The sequence below is a fragment of the Chanos chanos genome, chromosome 8, assembly GCF_902362185.1.
Source record: "Chanos chanos chromosome 8, fChaCha1.1, whole genome shotgun sequence".
Lineage (NCBI taxonomy): Eukaryota > Metazoa > Chordata > Actinopteri > Gonorynchiformes > Chanidae > Chanos > Chanos chanos.
Window position 1 is genome coordinate 40,436,201 of NC_044502.1, and position 20,910 is coordinate 40,457,110.

Sequence of the window (20,910 nt, forward strand, 5' to 3'; positions counted from 1 at the left end):
AAACAGACTTTAAAACACTTTACTGTCACTCCTGTATTGTCGTGATTTTGTGACACCTCGTTTTCAACCGCTGTCACAACAAGACATGCTGTTAGTTTTGTTGTTGGGAATTCCAAGCGTGGGGTTTCAAGCGAACGAGCAAATATCATTTAAGACTCTGAACGCACACTATGTTGTGCTCAGTTTGTTTGCCGACAGACACTACATGAAACCTCCGTGAAGCCCCCAGAACTCCGGTTTCTCTCTGACTGAACTACGGTTCCACACAATACCAGCCACAAATTACGTTTCAACCCGACTTTTCCCCAGTGCAGACCGGCCCTTCCCTGCCCCCTCTCTCTCTCTAACAACCCAAGAATCAGCCACCCTTGATCCCTTTCATTACCATGACAAAAAAAGACTGCCGGCAGAGAAAGAGAAAGTGAGAGAGGGGAGAAAAAAAGAAGGAGTGAATATGACCCTCTTTCAGCTACCCCCCCACCCCCCACCCCCGGAACCTGCTCAGCAGCTTAGATTCAATATCCTGCTCTAAAACATTATGTATTTAATATGCAACAGATTAAAACCGTAGGGTCTAATGAGCTTCAGATCAGTAAAGATATTTTTCACAGTTGTCGAAATGCGTTGAAGCACAGAGGACGATGGTGAAGGAAAAGAGAGCTAATTGTAACAGTATGGACTTTCTTCAATGGTACATATAATCCTTAGCCACCTGTAGCTTAGCATAGGCATGTGGCATTCAGATTGCATATCAGTGAAAGACAGCAGTGATTTGACTTCTCAGTGGGGGAATGAATGACAGAGGGTTACACTGAGGCACAGAAGGTTAAGATAATCTAGGGTGAAAAGGTTAGGTATCAGTGCTGCTTCGTCAGTCACACACACACACACACACACACACACCTCGGAGAGCTCAAGGACACTTACATACTGACTGACACACACACACACACACACACACACACACACATTAGTTACGCACGCAAGAGCACATACATCTAAGAACACGCTCGATGACACGCGTGCAGACAGCAGCATTTTCTGAGAACTGTGCACATGTATATACATGCAATTTATAGTCCCCGTCAGGCTGAAAAAAAACGACCGCTGCTTTCTCTCCCATGTGTTCAGTTCACCATTTCAGCTTGACTTTTGCTACAATTCATCCCCGCACGTTTCTCCCCAAGGGTCTGACCTTCAGTCCAGGTCAGTTTATTCTCCAACCTTGGATACGTTTATGACATCATACAGTGACTGTCTGATAACACAGAGGCCCCAGGCCTGTGATAGATGCACATGAATGCATTCACTGAATGGATTCACAGTAACAACCACAACTCGCATTCAGAGCATTACAAACATAATGCACATATGCTAACCATGAACTATATTCAATGTATGTCTCACCCAGCAAGTCCACTCAGTTTGTGAGAACATCTATCAGTTATCTGAGACTCACCTGAAAAATGAGACTTATGTCATTGGTAATGTCATTGCTTATGTCACTGCCTCATTGCCATGGTAAGCCAATGCACGGTCCTCCTCTTTCACACCTCCTCTCTTAAGGCCAGTGGCGAGGTTAGGAGGCTCATTTAAAATGAGTAGCAATTCCATTTCTGTCACCAACTCATTAGTGAGGAATAATGACCATGAGGGCTCTGACCTGGAAAGTCAAAAGATCTCATAGTTCTTCGGTGAGAGTAGACTTCATGAAAGGTTTACAGTATCTTACGAGGCTGGTTTAGTTTGAGGACATTTAACAAAGACAGTATATTATTATGTGCATGTTTGATGTAATGCAATGCTGATTTTAATATACTAATGCTGTAACGTTATTAATGTCTTACTAAATATTTAGCACCCATAAGACACTGAAAGGTCAAGTTGTGATTACTGTCCATAACATGGTGTGGCGTGGCGTGTGTATGTGCCATGCTGTGATGTCATGTGACGTGATGTCACACGATATGCTATGATTTAATGTAAAAAATGTATTCAAATATATTTGTTGGTTGGTTAGTTTCTCTTTGGAGCATTTTTCAAAGAAAAAACTCAGGTTTGTAGGACAGAGATTCAGGACCAGAGAAACTTCTATTCTTTCACCTACAAATGATGGAGCAAAAGAGACAAAAAGCGTTCACTTTTTTTTTTTTTGCTTTCTTGCACTTTTAAAAGTGGATTGAAAAGTATAAGGAGTATAAAGTCTCATTAGGAAAGTCAGCTCTTACGGGCCTTTTTTTTCACGGTTTGCGGGTTTTAGGCGTCTTTCTGATAAAGATTCTCAACATAGCGTGAAAAAAGCCAGCTCTTCATAGTGGGCCTATGTGTAGCTAATTGCTCACAGTGGCGTCATGTAGTACTGTGTGGTACTGTGAGGAGACGGCCTACTCCCTAAAGCACTGGGCCTCCCAAAGAGATCACCATTATTCTCCACTCACCCGATTAGATACATGTAGTAAACATATGCAAGAAAGAGATTTACAGAGGGAGAGCAGAAAAAAAAACGCCTATGAAAAAACAAAACACAAAAAAACACACTACAAAAATTCGACCGTAGGAACTGACAATATTGTAGATTTTAAAGTGCTAAGCAGTCATTCAATCATATAGACTGAATCAATAAAAGCCCAAACTCTAGAGTTTCCTTCTTAATCTCAAACTCGCTGAAACCTTAAACTCATTTACTTTTTTGTGACCTCGGGGATTTTTTTGTGTGCGTGTGTATATAACAGGATGTCTAAACATTCGGGAAACTCAACCCAGGGACAGCCGCAGACAGCTATTTAAGATCTATGTGAAGGATAAAAGATTAGTGCGCGCACACACACACATACATACACACACACACACACAAGCTTCTCCTTAAGGCATTTGAGGTTGCAGCAGTAAATTAAGGAAGGGAATGTGTTCACTTTAGAAACATTTTTCTCTCTGTCAGAATGAAACTGGGATGACTTCCTGTGACAAACATGAGACGAGGCACAAACACTGGGAATTCTCCTGCTCTCCTGCTCCATGTACCACAAAGGAAAAGGATGTAAGGTACATGTTCAATGTCATGTCCATTTCAGAGAAACAGAATAAACAAATGAATCTGTTTAATTGCACTTTTACAAAAGGCACGCTGTTGTACAAATTAAGTATCTGCTATTAAGGCACTGAACACAATTTGCATTAAAAATTCAGCTATATTGCCAAACATCTATTCTCAATCTCAGTGGTAGGGTTAGGGCTCAACTGTACTATAGCTGCCAGGAATTTCAATGACATTGCAATCCATTTTCTTTTTCGTCCCATTAGGCCTTCTTGTTCTCCCATTGAAGGTGTCAATATGCAAAACTTTTTAATCCGACCTGTTTTGCAAAGCAAAAGCCCACTTGAGTGAACGTAAAGAGTTCGTTTTGGGTCGTTCTTTGCTTTTAAGGCTCGGATGATTTTTGGAAGGCTAAATGACTGTTCTTAAGAGTCGTCGCAGAAGTCGAGAGTTGGGCAGACTGACAGAAAAATCAGAACGATGCCTCTTCGCTCTTGACCAAGGTCACTGTAGCTCAGAGCTCTCAAACCCCATCATCATCATCATCATCATTCCCTGAGAGGCGATTTATACAGCAGTCCCGGTAATTGACCAAATCAAATGATGTTCCCATTATCTCTCGGAAGATGGAAATACCAGTACATGGTGCCACACACTTGCACAAATAACATTTGGTAGGAAAAACAAACAAAAATTGAATACATGAAGAATTTTGGGTAGTTTTTTATAAAAAATGGATCTAGCAGCGTCTCATAAATCAATTCCGTTATTTAATTCAATACAACCGCCATAAACCACCGAGGCGTTAAATAAATATTGAACATATTGTCGCTGCATTAGCAGTGCACCATCCTCTCTCCATTACAGAAAAACATCCCAAGTAGAATGAAGTCAGTCTAATGCTTTTAGTTTAACAGTGGCCATTTACTTGCTTAATGATGGTCTAAGATCAGATTTTTGTCCAAACATTAGACAACAGTGCAGGGGGTTTAAATCTAGCCCATAAACATTAAACTGTTTGCAGACAATAAAAGTGGACACTGGGTTTGTCTGAGCAATCTGATGACTCCAAATGCCTGTATTTCTGTATGCATGGATGTAGATTTAATCTATGATTCTCAGCAGAGCCTGTGAGGACCAAGAACCGACGGTGCCAGTCACGTGAGAAACGACTCCCCACAAAGGTGCCTGATGAGAGAACATAAAACTAGGACAAGATTAAAGACTGCAGAATCTCTTTTCTTAGAGGAAATTGCTCACTCTGACATGCACACGGCGTTGGTATATTCAGCGCGTTTCTGTGGCCGGCTCAATATTAGAGCCTTGGCCACCATTCTGAAAGATAACTTTCTTAATCATTCCACAAATGAAACACTCTCTAAACCGTTCTGTATCTGTATTTCTGAAGCGAGAACAAAATGGGACATGGGTTTGTCTGAAACTTCTTTTTTTTTTTTATTGACTGAACAGCGAGGGCTATTTGTGAGACAGAGATTTTACAGTCAGGTGATCTAATCGGTAAGATACAGCGGTGACACATTAACACTTCCTGTGGCACTGTGGCTGTATCACAAAACACTAAGACGCAGTACCCTCCCAGTGCTCAGGATGCAGTGACACACCTGTCAGCTGACTACTGACTGACTGCTGAGATAAGCAGCTACGCTAATAACAGTATGAACAGGCTATTAACATGGCCACACGCCCGACATATCAGTGGGCCCGCAAGTGACCGAACAAAATCATAATTACACGGAAGAAATCGCTCTGACAAAAGAACTATGTGTGTCCATGCGCCCTCACCTGGTGAACCTGTGTAAGTACATGTAAGATCACCTGAACCACGGGAAATGTAAATGATAAGGCATCAAACATTCACATCAATATATTTAATAAATAAATAAATAAATACACAGTGTGCATAGAAAGTCATCAGAGTGATTAGAATGAGTGTTTCTAATCTACTTGACTAAAAAGACAAGAACAGCCATGCCCAGTCCCTGGATTATGTCATATCCCTTATGAGTCAGAGACAAAACTGAGGTCCTCATGTCCTATTAGGATATTGAAGTAATGGAAACGGCTGAGGCTGTTATTCCACTGGATCCTTACATTCTCATTTTGAATGATATACTATGCCTAAACAAACAGATCTCTCTCTCTCTCTTTCTCTTTCTCACACACACACGCACACAAACACGCACACCAGAGTTCGGTCAGACATTGTACAGCTTGTAAGAGTGAGGTAATGTTGCATATGGAGTTCAGTGTGGGATAACAGGAAGACACAAACCCTACTGCTGTTTCCATGGTTAAATCAACAGAACAAAAACAGCTGGAGAGACACGTCTGGAATTTTTAGAATGGGTTTGTCAAACACTGCATCATTTCTTCCTTCAGTGCCCACTAAGTGCCTCTCTTACCCTCCATCTCTGTCCCTCTCAGTCTCTCTCTCTTACACACACACACACACACACACACACACACACACACAATACAATCACAACCAAAATGAGAACAATATAACAAAAACATTTTAATATAGCTCTCTCAATACATCATACTCTCAATACAACAACAATATATATTCTCTTCTCTCTCTTTCTTTCTCTCTCTATATAAAGTTAATTCATAAAAAAAAACATCCTTAGCTTTGTCAATTAAAACTCACCTTTCCAAATTTACATTCAGCATTATCATAAGGTATCAAACAAGACAAGACATGGAAAGATGACATTAAAAAAAATACACACAAAAAATACATATATATTTGAAAGTACTGGACACAAAGAAAAGATGTACAATTGAAACTCATTGAGTTTATCTAATCAGCTTATCGGCAGTAAGGGAAACATTCTGGTTCTTCAGAGTAAGGTATCCTCACTGTCCTCAGTGAGCGGAGACAGCCCCGACTTCCTCTGCGCTGCAATGGCCGTCCAGATGCGACACAGCATCCCACCCCTGTGAGAAAAACGAGTGCACACACATAAACTACTGAGAGAGGGTCATTTAAACAGAAATTTAGCATGATTTCACAGGGGCGACTCTGCAGAAAATTCCGTAAGTCCGGACAAGGAGGTCCAAAATCCTGTCACTTTTCGGTTTCACCTCACTGTTAAAAGGCTGATGTTTTAACTGAAAAATGGGCAGGATGCTCTCTTCAGCCAATCAGAGAACACAGCGATGAGAAAACTAGCAAGACTTAGGCTCTTCAAGATTGGACTTAGTGAATGTTGGCATACAGTTTTACACAGGCTATGAACTATAGTCAATAAGAACCTGAGAAGACCTTTAAATGCTGGTCTATTGTGTCCAGACTTACTTGATTCCACTGTATTTGAGATCGTCTCTAGAGGCGATGTGAAGAAGGCTGTCCAGAGTAAACGCGTGTGCAAGCAGCTTGAAACAAACAAACCAACCAGCAAAGATTCAAACTCAAATTCAGTTCCACTCCAATCCCTCTGAGCAATATGAACCTAAAATCTCAGCTAAACTGTCTTCTAGAACGTGATTTATAGATTAACGACTACCCAGTCAAGTCTTCCAAGAGCATTTGGTCAGACTATTAAGTGGAGGATGACAAAGTTCTAGTCTTTTCTTGTCCTCATGGGAAAAAAAAAACATTATATACAGATGATTTTCCGAAATATACTCACTGTGTCTATAGTCTCCTGATCCACACGTAGGTTTTTCAGCCAGCGAATCATAGCCAAGCTGTGGGTGTCCTGAAAGGAAGGTTTAGTATCTATAGAGGAGAGAGAAAATGTATGATGCTTTTTTCACCCACATGACATGACATGACAAAATGTCCTATTTACAATACACAGCACATAATCCATGGTTACATAGCAAGCACACCTCAAAATCATTGCTTGTTAAAACTGTTTTCATAAGCAAAGAGTCTTAGGAGTGTTCTGTGTAATGAAGTACATTTATAAGCAATGAAGTGGTAATCTAGTCACTCCATAAGGTTAAGCTGGAGAACACACACACCTGGGGGTTTTAGGATTGGAAACATGCAGTAGCATGTGGCACTGTGGAGAATTAGGTAAGTCTAGGGCCACACCTTTTCTAATGACTAAGAGAAAATCTTCCCTTAAAATCTTTGGATAAACATTAGAGTTGGTACAACTCCCCCTCAGGGCAAGTGTGATTATGAGAAAGAACATTCTCAATCAGCTTGGCAATGTAGGAGTCCAAAACTGTTACAGATTGCAAAAGAGAGAGGGCAGGGGAAACTGTCAGGGTTACCTGTGTCATCTGTTCCGGGCGTGTCTCTGAGACTATTGATCAGACTCTGTTTTCTTTGAACTGAGCTTCTGAGAAGCTCTTGGTATTCTTTCTCTTTTTCACTCAGCTGAGTCAGCAATCTGCAAGACAAATTTTTTCTTTTTTTTTTTTTGTTACAGGAAAAACTGGTTTGTAATTCTTTCTCGGCCCACCCCAGTGGATATCCTAAGGGAGAGTATTTAAATTAGCTAGGACATCTTCACTCAGCAATGAGAAAGGAATACCTCCTGGTCTCCAGGCGGAGCTGTGTCAGTTCCTTGGCTAGAGGGGCAGAGCTGGAGAGTAGCTCCCTGGACAGATGCGACCTTGACACACAACCCGCCTCTGTTTCCTCTATAGCAGCTGAGATGACGTCCTCCTCCGTGAGGGGGGCTAACATAGGTTCCTGCTCAGGTTCCCTGAGCTGTTCTCGGGTGGGGGTGTTCTGAGGGGAGCTTTCGTCCACTTCAAAGGATGACTGAAGCTGGAGCTTGAGTTCTGAGAAGAACAGAGGTGATTTTTAAAAGTGTCCTGGCGCGCACATCAGGACTGAGAGAAAAGGATGCGTTTAGGCAGGCTTTCTGTGCTCACTCACCGGGCAAAAGAACAGTGATGGCATCCTGCACGGCCTGTCGTAGGAGGTTATCCAGGGCAAACATCCAATGAGGTTTCACCTGCTGCTGCCTCAGCACTTTCTTAACCTATACAGACAGAACTACAACTCTCAATAAAAACGATATTTTACCCAGGACCACTGAGAAAACAAGGCGATAAGGTATAGGGTCAAGCGTTTCAGAAAACACTGTGGTAACAGACCAATAACGCCTCAGATCCTTATACAGCTTATATACAGCTCCAGTTCTGACAGTCATTCAAACTATGGGGACAGTGATTGGAGAGTAAATTGACACATACTGCGTCTTGGAAGCTGAAGAGCACCGACTGCAGGCTGTTTATGGGTACTGCAGCACTGAGAAGGTTGGAACGCAGCTTCAGGAGACTGTTGGTCAGGTGCTTACTGTCCGGAGAGCGGATGTTCTCCCGCAAGCAGCCAATCAGCTCAGTGATGTGTTCTGAGGTAATGGGGGACTCATCAGTCTACAAAGAGGAACAATAAATCAATGAGCAGTTACAACTAATTTACAGTACATTACACTAAAGAACACAACACAATTCATGATACAATGCATATAGGAAGATGCACCAAATTCTGAAGAGAATATGAAATGAATACAAGGAAGTAGCTAACACACACACACACACACACACACACACATACACACACACACAAAAACATTTGTGAGTGAGTACGTACCTGAGACAGGGTGTCCTGGATGTTTTGAACCACGTGGCTGATAAATTCAGTGAGTACCCTGTGCAACGTGTCTCTTCTCTCACTGTCTTTCCTTAACAAAAACAGACCCAGGTTCTCCCCAGAGCCCGCTGGGCTTGCCATGTCACCCTGAGAATCCTCCGGCACTCTAACCAACAACAGACACACACACGCACACGCACACGCACACGCACACGCACACGCGCACACGCACACGCACACGCACACGCACACGCACACGCACACGCACATAATAACTACGTATTAGCTCCATTCTGTAATCCTTAAACCTAGCTGTGTTCACGCTGGTGCTGGGACTCACGGGAGGAAGCTGTTGGAACTGGGTGGGCTCTCGGCGATATCGTTGACGCGTAGACCAGGCACCGTCCTCCTCAAGTCAAAAGAGTTGGACAGCTCTGTCCCCTCAGTGTCTGTGTCCTCCACGTGTACCGAAACAGGTACGGACATGCTCCGCTGGTAATCTGGTGAAAGGCATTCAAAAGCATCGTGATCACTTTCAAGATCATCGTTATCGGTAGTATATTCATAACATACACTGGTCTGTCCCATCTCTCTTTCACCCACACGAAACATAACAGAATCATGACCAACGCATCAGAGCACATCACCTTCTCAGGCTCCGGCTGCAGCTACCACAAAATCACAATAAAAATCACAACCAGCACTCAAAGATATGTTTTTGTCATCTAAAAGTCTCTTTTCCTAAATTTGAGTGAGAGGTTTGTTTGTTTTCTGATGTCAAATGAGCTGTAGGGCAGGTTTAAAGTCGTACTTCAAATTTTGGATTTTGATCTTTTCCCAGGCTAGCGATACGCGATGCGATACTCTCTCGTGATGCTGGGCAGCGGCAGCAAGCCACAGCTCCCAGTCAGCCACGAGGGTAAACAACCAATACTCTACGGTGTACTGGGCTGCCAACGTTTCTGGGCGCGTTTAAGGTAGGTCAGGCTAAGCTATGATTGTTTTAGGACTGAAGTGAAGCAGTGCAGCAGACTTGATACTGACCCTCTTTTTGAGAAGGTTCTAACTGAGGTTTTAGCTTTCTCCTGGGGTTGCTCTTTAGGAAACCATCCTTCAGAAGCTCTGTCGCTGTGGACCTTTTGTCTGGGTCAGGCTCAAAGCAGCTCATGATGAATCCTTTCGCTTCCTCTGACATGACTTCGGGCACTTTAGGGTGGATCTTAAACATGCCAACCTGAAAAGAGAAGACGCTGATCACGACTGAATAAGTCTGTCCTCACTTCCTGATAAATTCAACTTAACCCTAGTTTCACACTCAAAGCAGCTCAGTACAGACAGGCGAGCTGACCGGATTTCCGCAAAACTTGTATCAAGCCTTATAACCTGTTGAAGCACCATATTTACAACAAAAAACTTTTAGTAAACACAATACAATGGAGTTTTATATGCCTACGAATAGGTAGGCCTATGGTTTGAACACTTTCTATCAGTGATTATGTTCATACAGTTAATAAAGGAAGAAACCATGGAAATAACTTCTGATTGAGAAAACTGACTAGCATAGGCTATTGGCTGTTTCAAAAACCGATCTTTTATTGAACAGACAGCATAGCATTACGAACACTTTCGATGGCAAATGGACCGTTTATGTGCCGTGGAAAAATAGACTCCGGATGGAAAAAAAACACTTCATGCGCGTGAGACCACCCCCTCGTGGAATCACCCCCACGGCCAAGGTTGGCGAGAACAGAGATATTGATTAACATTGGTGCTTATTTGAACTGCACACAAAAGCAGTGCTGAGGCTTTGTGTGACTGGCGTCTGATCTGAAACAGGGGTAACCACAGGTCTGACCACACCCCTGATGTGCACATAAATAATGTACCAATCCACATTAATGACATATTGTTGGCACCAGCGATCAATGGGTAATATTCCAGCTACGTCCCATACGCTCAGAACATTGGGACATTTTCTAAGTGATGACAGATTACACAACTTCCAGCTAAAATAATGCAATTTCCTGAACCAAATCACTGAAAATGATACTGAATTTCTTTCTTTCCCCTTGTACCTTAAACATGGCAGCCTGTGGGCTGCCCAGCTCATGGAAGGGAGGTTTCCCTGTGGCCATCTCTATGATGGTGCAGCCCAGAGACCAGATGTCTGCTGGTTTCCCGTAACCACGGGGACCCTGGTCTATAATCTCAGGAGCCATATACTGCAGAGTTCCTATAACAAGGTGCAATATCAGTATTAGACAACATTTCAATGAGTAGTATGAATGCATACACACACACAGTGAGAGAAAGAGAACGAGAAAGAAAGAGAGAGAGAGTGAGAGAGCGTAACTACAGATTGAGTCAGGGTGGACATACAGATAAAGACAAAGAAAGTGTGACAACCCTCTGATTACCTGTGAATGTTTCTGTGCATGGGTTGATACCAGCTAATCTTTTGGATGTGCCAAAGTCTGATATCTTCAGTACACCGCTGTATGTGTTAATCAACACGTTGTCTCCCTGGGGAGGAAAAAAAAACAACACCATCACGCACCACTCACTGTTTTACATAGACGTCAGAACTTTTCCCTCAAAAACCTGAAGGTCTATGACTGAATGGTGTTCTAGCAAAGAAAGATCAGTGTGAAGCTGTCAGCATCTACTAGGCAACAGCTTAATCTCAAAACAGGAAAAAAGAAAAATAGGAAGTGAAAAGCAACAAAAAAAACAAAACAAAACAAAACCAGAGGTCATCTAAGGAATACTGTGACCTTTCCTAAACTCTATGATGAGGCAAATAAATGTAAAAAAAAAAAAAATTCTACGGAAGCCCCTAGAGACTAATATTCCACAATTAACATCTTTTCCCAAGTTATGAAGCATAAGAGATCGTTACACTACCTTGATATCTCTGTGAACTATTTGATTATCATGGAGATATTTTAGTCCCTCCAGTATCTGTTTAGTGTAGAAGACAACGGTGGCCTCATTATCTTTAAGGGGTCCCCATTTTGATCTCAGGAGAGAAGATAAGCTTCCTGTACAAGAGAAAGCGAGAGATTGAAATGAACAGGTTGCTTTATGGGAGCTGTGTTGATTGAAATACCTACATGTCCATAGCTTACGTATTATAAAGCAAGTTCTCCGTGACCTTCCTTGATTTACACAATGCAAGGCACTCAGCAAAGAGCACTTCCTGTAAGTTCCCTCCTACTCTTCAAAAATGCGCACACCCTTCCAAGGCAAAATCAAAACGAGTATTTCGCAACAAACCACGTAATCTTCCAAAAACTTAAACAGCTTGATAGAAATGAAGAGGCAATTTACTCATGAATCACAGAGAATTTCTGTAAAATTTTTGGCATGTAGTGAATGTTACGAAATAAGGATTGGACAAGACTAGTATACCTCCGGGCACTTCTTCCATGAAGATCTTGATGAAACCATCTTCGCTGACTGAGCCCAGATACTGAACTATATTACGATGTTTCAGTCGCTTGTGTAGGGCGATCTCCTCGTGAAGTGGTTGAGAATAGCTGATGAGAATAGTATGAGGGGGAAAAAAAGATTCAGAAAAAGATAACTATCTCGTTTTGAGATTGTAAATGATGTCTGTTTATATGAAATGCTTGTTTACATTTGGGAGCTGTGTAAGGGTTAGCTGATGACATGAATTAGAAATATCTGTGCTTCGTACAAGAAAAAGACGCACAGAAAAGAAGAAAAAAAATCAGAGAGGCTACATGTACTAAACAAACATTTGTTTTTCGTGATGACGAACACTACTGCACCTCTGGGAAAACTGAACAAGTCATTGAAGGTCACAGCCAAGCTGTTTTACAGAAAATGATGCCCACTGAAGCCACTGAAATCTAATTCTTGTATTCATGCTTACTCACTTCATACAACATGTTGTGCAGTCTGGGCTATTAAACATAATGGTAATAAATTGTAAAAACTGTTGAGTTGTTTTTTTTTTGCATACGTGCTGTCTTTTTCTGGAATCTCTTTGATGGCAATCCGCACTTGATTGCTCAGGTCTCGCCCCGCGTACACCACTCCGTAGGTTCCTTTTCCCAGAACCACCTTGTCTCCATTTTCATTCGTCTCGTACATATACTGCAGAGTTATAAAAAACAAACAACTCTCATGTTTTTATTAGTATATATATACATTTCTAGGGTGAGATGCAAGTATTTCACTTGTGGGAACTGCGTGTTCTGTAAACTTAGAGGCCATTCGGAGACATTCATTCCTGAGTGCCATAGTTAAATGTTGGCCTGTGTTTTCTTTCAAAGAATACAGACAGTTCTACATAGCATGCATAATTGTGTTGGCCAACACAAATCATAGCGTTTAAGCTACTGGAGAGAGGAGTCAGTGAACATCTAAGCTCTCCAGCTTTGATGGCTTCGTTTGAATAGATGACACTCATTACTCCAGCAGTAATGGCCATATATGAGCGGACTAATGTAAAGAAGCTGATAGCAGCCGCACTCTTCCGTATGTTATATGACAGTGTTTTTCATCCTTATCAAACAATTAAGAATCATTTTTTTCCTTTTGCTATCGTGACTGTAACTATAACAATATAGGCTGTACGGATCGGTTGCGTGGCTTGGTGTTCGGTTTAGGTCCCCTCACCTCTAACACACCTCCACACAGAGGACCGGGCTCATCAATCGTGTCTTCAGCCCGATGCCGAAGTGAATTCACCAGCTCACAGAATCTAAAGGACGGCAGCAATATTCATCTGAGCAAAACTGCACACAGGCAAACGCACACAAGCATGTACACATACTGCAAAATCTGATTAAAGATTTATCAATTTATCATGATAATGACAGATCACTATTTTTAGGCTTTCTTCTGTTTTTTTTTTTTTATTTTTTGAAGACCTAAGTAGTTTACTCCTATCCTGACTTCCAAATGCATAAAATTTGCTTTGCACAGAATCATCTTATTCTTTCATCAAAAAGGGCCTCCTGGAAAAGGCCATAGATAAGAGGTCTAAAAATGAGAGAGGCAAAATGAGACAAAAATTCCTGAAAAAGCGGCAACACTGCTCATCTCAACGTTAGTCACAAGACAGTAAATATCACTGGAATGTACCACTCAAAAATTTGAATTAAACGCACACTGACTGACAAGACACACTTACTGTGCAAGAGTCTCCTAGATTTTTCCCTTCCTCTCGCTTTCTCTCCCCCCCCCCCCCCCCCACTCTCTCTCCCTCTTTCTCTCTAACAGTGCCTCTTGTGTACTCACCCTTTGCAGTGCAGGTCACTGGGGAAACACAGCTGAAAGTCATCAGAGTTGTACAGGACATAGAGGAAACAGCTCCGCTCATCAAACTTGGAAACACTGAAACAGTTCGCACAGGATCAAAAACTGTAAAACCAGACGAGTCGTTTACAACCTGTTACTCAAGCCTCGATAAGGCCTCAATGCTTCTTGGTTGATAAATTTATGACCTGACAAAATTCATGCATCCTGCATAGCTAAAAATTAACTAACAAAATCAATGTTCATTATTATGAATAGCATGAGGGAGGGAACCAAATTCATGTTAAAAGCGCGGTCCAAGGCACACAGTCTCAAAGCTCCATATCTGAATATGTGCCAATTTATACACCGCATAATCAAGTGTCTGTTTTTATAATCTTAAACTACAGACGCACAATGAGGTTAAAGCACGAAACGGCCTCCTTGCTTTAAGACGCTCCATTAGTATATTTTGGATTTTGCCTGATGCCAAAACACTATAGAACATTACCGAGTATGAAAGAAGTTCCAATGCGCTTCCAGTCATGCTTTAAAATGCCAAAAAAAGGTCACACATGCCCTGTGTGCATGTGACAAACTGACAAAACTGGAAAAATTTTTTTTGGGGGGCAAAAAAAAAGTCTGAGGGAAATTGCACAGCTGTGCAGAGGGTTTTTTTTTTCCCTTTGATATTAATCTGATGAAATATAGAATAAATATCAGCTGCTGATTTTGTTGGGAAAAAAAAAACAAAACAAAAACAAAACAGTGAACGAGGCATGTGATTTCTGAGCATGGAAACATAAACAAGCGTGTGACACAGAATAACAGCCAAATGACTACAGCACAGCCAACAAAAAAAAAAGAAGGAAAGAGCCCCCCCCCCCATCACCACCACCACCCCTCCCCTTCCCCCCGCGGCTCACGGCCAACTGCAGTAGTCCATCTGGAAGACCTCTTAAAAATGGCTTAAAATAAAGAACAGCCACCACCAGAGACGATGCTACATTCTGTTTGCACAAACTTACCTCACTCCCCGAATCTGAGACGCTGGGAAAGTCCACTGGTGGAGGCCTTTCTGAGGGAGAGGAGACAGAACAGTGTGTTGACAATAAAAACAACACAGAATGCTGGTAACATTATGACAGGCGCATTTGACTCGTTTTTCTTGTCTGGGAGAGACATCCATTGTAATAAACAAGGGGATATAGCGCATTTTTTTTATTCAATCATTAAACTCTTTGCCCTCGTTCTGATAAAAGTATTGCATCATCGTATGAATTCACCGGCGTGCTGGACACACCCTGTCTTATGTACCATCTGAGGTGGCAGGAAATACAAGAGTTACAGCAGTCTTGCTATTGACTGTTAGAAGCGCAGTCCAAAAAAAACATTCTCATAAAGTTAAGTCAAACATATGACACTGGTAAAAATACAATACACACAACATCTTACCCATCTTGAAATTTTGCTTTTCAGTAAGGTGTCAGATTAGGTAACCAGTACTTGTCCAATATCTTAAATCCTAGAGAAGAAATATGCTGATTGTGACGGTGTGGTGCAGTTCAGGTTTGCTATGGTCAGTACCTTTAATGGCGTAATATGCTTCAGCTGCACAGTACAGTTTTCATCCTCCTCACTCACACTCACTATGCTGGGCTGGAATAACTTGGTAGGCTCCAGAATCAGCACCTACGTGACGGTAAACACAACGAAGTTCAGACCAAACCGAATGTACTCCTGGTCTTTTCCGAATCTACTTATATGGATGAGGTGGATTTTGAGCGAATAATGGTTTCAGATATATTAGAAATTTTAGAGCTGACTATCTTTTATATAGTGACTTTGGTTAAGGTCTCACTGGACAACGAGCAGTGGAGACGCTTGGTTTGCATGCTTGCACCAACAGCTCCATCCAAAAGTCTACAATCTCCTGTTTAGGGTGTCTCACTTCTGGAGGTTTGACAAACTGTTTGTACATGATATATGTCTCCATGATGGACGCCAAATACCTGAAAAGCAGAGGGAAATCAACAACAAATAAACTCAGTTGGGATAAACAAATATCAACAGGTCTTCCAAATGAATGTCCGGTCTTGGGAAACCCTTCATATTCCAAATCAATTAATTCATGTTTATCGCGTGGAACTGGGATATTATGGCTAGTGGATACCGGTGAAGATCCTCACCACATTGGCGGGTTGAGTCTATAAAGTTTCTCAGAGGCCTCAATGACTTTCTTGTGTTCGTTGGCCAGGATGCTGGCGCCCAGATAGAAGCCCACATCCCAGTAGTGCTGCATCTTCTCCAGACTGCCTTTCCTGCCCAGTAACGTGCTGAGTGTCACTCCTGACCAAAACAACAAAAAAAATCATATCTCAGCTTCTGCCAAATACTCAAAAAACCACATGCTCAGCACACCTGATTCAGTACAAATTTCAAAAGTGAATCAGCGTTTCATTTCCATCATAAACATCTATACACACACACACACACACACACACAAAAATATTATATATATATATATATATATATATATATAGATAGATATATATATACACACACATACACAAATTTTTTAAATAGCCTCAAAACAACATTCAAATGATGTAGTTGTAACACATTTATACACAACTGAGAAATCTCTGAATGAATAATGCCTTATGCCTACACTGACTGTGAGAGACATGTCAGTTCTATGAGTGGACTAACGTGTTTATCTCCATATGCGCACGTTGACGCTCCCTCTGAGTATGCATTTGGAATCGTTCAGGTGCAATTCATGCAGGATTAACATCGAAATAAACTTTTAAAACATGAGGCTGAGGCTGAGACTGATCTTCAAATTAAATACAAAGGTGAGGCCAATCATTTCCTCTGTTGCGCTGACAGGACCGTCGGCAATTTCCTCCCACGTAAACGTAATACTCATTGAAGATGGAAACACTAACCCTTCAGTGAATTGTTTAAAAAAAAAAAAAAAGACGTCATAGGAAAACGAAAAGATTACGCTAATAGTCCTCATTGTTAAGTGTTCTGAGAAATACGACGAAGGAACACAGAGAAGATAGGACTGCCTCACCGATTTTGCGCAGTTCGATGGAGGTATCATATTCATGGCCAGCAGCCATTAGAAGAACGACGCTATTTATCCCGGAGTGTAGAGTGGGTTCGTTCTCGAATGCCTTGCCGTACCTGGGCATAAAAGCATAAACAGAAATGCAGGAGATAAGATAAAGTTATGCTTAAAAGCGTGGCAGTCCAAGGGGGAAAAAAAAACTTTTATAGGGAGGGCACTTCATATTCAGCGATAGTCAATCGTATTTCTTTGAAGCTGTGTTTACTGACATGCTTAAGTCAACATTTTGAAAAATATACATCGAAGTCTTAGCAAACTTTTTGATTGATCATGGAAACAAAGCGCTAATAACAATAGAATTCAAGAACATGCGATGCAATTATACAATACGAAAATATATAAATTATTCACCAGTAACAGGCCTGGTCTCGACTTTGTGCGTCCGTAAAGCCAGAGTCCATAAACATGTCTTTATAGATGCGTCCACAGAGACAGTACACGTCAGATGCTACTCTTTTTTCGGACTCCACAATGGGTAGAATGACTGACAGGGCCTTGGCACGGTCACCAGGCTTATTTCTCCTTTAGTCAAAAACAGAACTGTTCAATATTACTTGTTTATAATACCCAAAACACAAATTAATGCAACTGAAATGACCTTATCTGAGCAGAAAACATCGAACATAATCATCATAATAAAAAATTCTGAAGAGCATCAACATCTCCTCTATGTTACAGCTCAGCATCTGTGATTAATCCAAATGTAGGAAATATAAGTGGCAAACAATATTTACCTGTTAAGCGCAAATATGTAGTGAAATTTGATATTCTGTTGAGCTGTAACCATACACATGGGTAGATTATTCAGAGTCTCGACCAGTTTGATTATGGCATCGTAGTCCTGGAGTCAGACAGATAAGATTACTTACCAATATATTATTCACACATCTCTAAGACGCCTCTAATAATTCACATCACAAATTGACCCCGAGACATATAACTGCTTCTTTAAACTGACTGACAAGTAACACGTATGACTGGTCAGCAATACATTCACATTCTGTCGGTGCTCCAATTAGAACACTGAGTCACAGTTAATATTTGTTTTTTAAGAACTGGGGTGACACTATTGTTACACGACTCATTAATATATTAACAGATGCTGGTGTCACTAACATTAGAGTAGACAGGATGAGACTATGCGTGCCACTATTGCACAGAAGTAAAGAAATGCCATTAACGAAAAGCTTTAGAGTCAACTTCTCTGAGAGAGGATACCGCACAGAGTCAAACATTTGACTGCTCACCGAACACAGCTGTTGAGATAGCTTATGTAACTGTTCAGGTGACCTCACCTGGATGTCACGGTAGGACAGCAGCAGGTTCATGACGATGTCGGGGCTCAGGAGATCCACCGTGTCCAGCCGTTTCTGGATCCGGCCGAGCTCCTGACTCAAAGCCTGGCCTGTGAAACGCTCCCGGGCAGTGCGGATCTCCCGACGGATGGACTCGTGAAAGTATTCACTGTTGGAAAAGAGACTGGGATGTTATCGCTCTCTCTATCTTTCTCTCACAAGAAAACCTAGAACTGAATCTCTCCTTCGTGAGAGATACCTCTTCCTTCTTATTCCTTATAAAAAAAAGAAAGAAAAACTAAACCAAAAGAATCAAATAAACAGATAAAGAGATATACATCAAAAAACAATAAATGGATGAGAGACAACTCAAGCAAAGCAGAAGAATGACTGTCAGTGGCAGTGGAAACCGAATGTCAAAACGTTCAGGTATTTAAAGGGCATTCAGGGACCAAAACAGATAGCAACTGGGGAATACAGTTGAACAAATTATTGCATAAGATTATATGAGAGAGGAAAATTAAGGTTCTGGGGTTGGATCTTTAAAGAATGCGCTGACCTTGCGTGTATGTGGACATTTTCCAGGATCTTAACCAGTCTATCCACCAGAGGGGTTAGCAGGGGTTCAATTTTAAAGCTAGGCTGCAGTAGCTCTTTGATTCCCTTCACTGTGGTAGCATCACAGGCAAATACTTTGCCCTGAGGTGACACCACATAGGGGATGAAGGTATAGCTCCCACATTGCTCCTGTAGGTAAAACAAACATTACTGTCGCACAAATGAATCTAAAACCTACGTCCACTGGCAGCATTGGTTCACTCATTCACAATATTAGGCAAATCAAATACCACATCCACTCTTTGCATGCACATATATGGAAAGGAATTAATTACACATTCCAAAGTCACAAACTACTCTATTTATGGATAAGCTATTCGGAGAGTACCTTAAGAGTCTGAAGATCGTTTTCCTGCTTATTGCTGTACAATATGATGTTGTTTATCATGCTAAAACTCTCTCTCACACCCAAATGGTAGAAGAGGGAGGGCTGGCAGAAAGAGTCACTCATCTCCACCACGGTAACATCTGCAACGGAAAGACCTTGAACGTTAAAATCTGAAATGTTGTGATGAATAGGAGGGATTTTTTCTCTCTCAGCGTCCTCATGCAAATATCCCGTCGCAGTCCATGAGGAAACAGAGTTTTCAGTTTACGAACAAGAAACATGCCTACACTTGCCTGCATTGTAGAAACTATCCAAGACGTCAGTTGTTCCCAGCGCAATTCTTTCGAAAGGAATGGTTCTGAGCTCAGAACGAGTATCTGCGCAGGCTTCCTTCAAACATTTTAGTGAGAGGTTTTCTTCCGTTTGAGGTAAAGATGCGTCCTCAATAGCAATATACACCACGGACAGAGCCCTCGTTCTACTCCGCGGGGAAATTAAGTTCCTACTCGTGCTGAGCTCGATGGCTTGAGGGTCCTGCCACAGACTTCCTGCTGAAACTCTAACTGGGTCTTTCCTTTTGATCTCGTGCAGGCTCATGCGCCTGCGTTCCGTTGTATACATTTTATCTTGAAAATATTTTTACACTGGTTACAAAACTTCAGCGCTCATTCCTCTAACCTCCTCTCAGTCTGTGACGTGACACTATTCCTGTAATTTCCCAGGTGAGACAGCCAAATTCCTATTGGACGCGCCTTCCACTCCTCCCTCTTACTATCGCTTTCGAAAGATTGTTATCGTTTATCTCGCGCGTCCTCTACTGTTTTTGTGATAGTATAACGATGAAGTATGAAGACCCTGATTTTAAATATCACGACTTTTGAAAATAAACGTTGGCTGGTCGTCCAGTGTCGGACCCAAGAGTGATAATCATGTTCGTTGTAAAAAGCATGTTCGTTTTGAAAACGCAATCATTTTTATTGCTTTGTTCTGTTAAATACTGTCAGTTCAACGGATTAATGTGACAATATATGATACGTTCATTATGTATTAACTGGCACGTGTCGTCCTGCATAGAATGACTATAACAAAAGTTTCGGCTTGTTTTCCTTGTTATTAAAACTGTTGTGCTATTTAAAAAGATTACATTCAATAGATGAAAACAACGAGAAGTAGAAAATCGTTTTTTTCGCCAGGATCATGGTATAGAATAGTATTACTAATCCTTTTTGTTCGTTGTTTTGTTGATATTTGTTTATACAAATTCATAAATCTTTTCCAAATACATTTCTGATCAAACTACTGCAGCGTCTACGATTTCGCTCTGACGTCGCATGTAAATATAACTCCACGCCTACGTTGTTGCCCGTTTGGCAATTTCAGTTTTAATTTAAAGAGGCAAAATGTAGCAACTCTGTCGGGGGAAAAATACCGACAACAGTCATTTCCAGTGTTCTGTTCAAATCTTAAAATCTGGAGAGGAACTTGAAACGCTTCTTGCTATTGAGAGCTGTACAGTATAAGGCCATGCGGTCATGGTTTGAACGGCGGCGATGTGGCCAGTGTGGTAACTGCGTTGTAACTCACACTTACGGAAAGCCGATCGTAAATTCTGAGCTGTGTTCAATTATAGTAACATCAGCACTC

At 41.5% G+C, this 20,910-nt stretch overlaps 1 protein-coding gene across 1 annotated transcript; it reads right to left on the bottom strand.

The window, feature by feature from the left end:
• Positions 1-5,898: 5,898 nt before the first annotated feature.
• On the bottom strand, positions 5,899-19,887 carry LOC115817973 (mitogen-activated protein kinase kinase kinase 5). Its single transcript, XM_030781161.1, has 28 exons — positions 19,560-19,887; positions 19,267-19,406; positions 18,880-19,067; positions 18,321-18,489; positions 17,760-17,866; positions 17,377-17,547; positions 16,969-17,081; positions 16,076-16,235; positions 15,748-15,898; positions 15,474-15,578; positions 14,915-14,964; positions 13,890-13,985; positions 13,266-13,350; positions 12,607-12,740; positions 12,030-12,157; positions 11,523-11,659; positions 11,036-11,141; positions 10,694-10,851; positions 9,652-9,852; positions 8,959-9,110; positions 8,619-8,784; positions 8,219-8,401; positions 7,899-8,004; positions 7,549-7,801; positions 7,286-7,404; positions 6,691-6,779; positions 6,357-6,433; positions 5,899-5,995 (listed from the first exon to the last, which is right to left on the bottom strand). Exons 1-28 carry the CDS (start codon positions 19,885-19,887, stop codon positions 5,899-5,901), a joined length of 3,969 nt encoding a protein of 1,322 aa, XP_030637021.1.
• Positions 19,888-20,910: the final 1,023 nt, after the last annotated feature.

Bases quoted from the DNA above. Each gene is read 5' to 3' on its own strand.
- LOC115817973 (XM_030781161.1), bottom strand. From the start codon at position 19,887: ATGTATACAACGGAACGCAGGCGCATGAGCCTGCACGAGATCAAAAGG. The intron at 19,407-19,559 runs GCAAGTGTAGGC...TTTCCGTTGCAG, and splicing joins GGATAGTTTCTACAATGCAG to ATGTTACCGTGGTGGAGATG. The intron at 19,068-19,266 runs GTACTCTCCGAA...TTTTACCTACAG, and splicing joins ACGATCTTCAGACTCTTAAG to GAGCAATGTGGGAGCTATAC.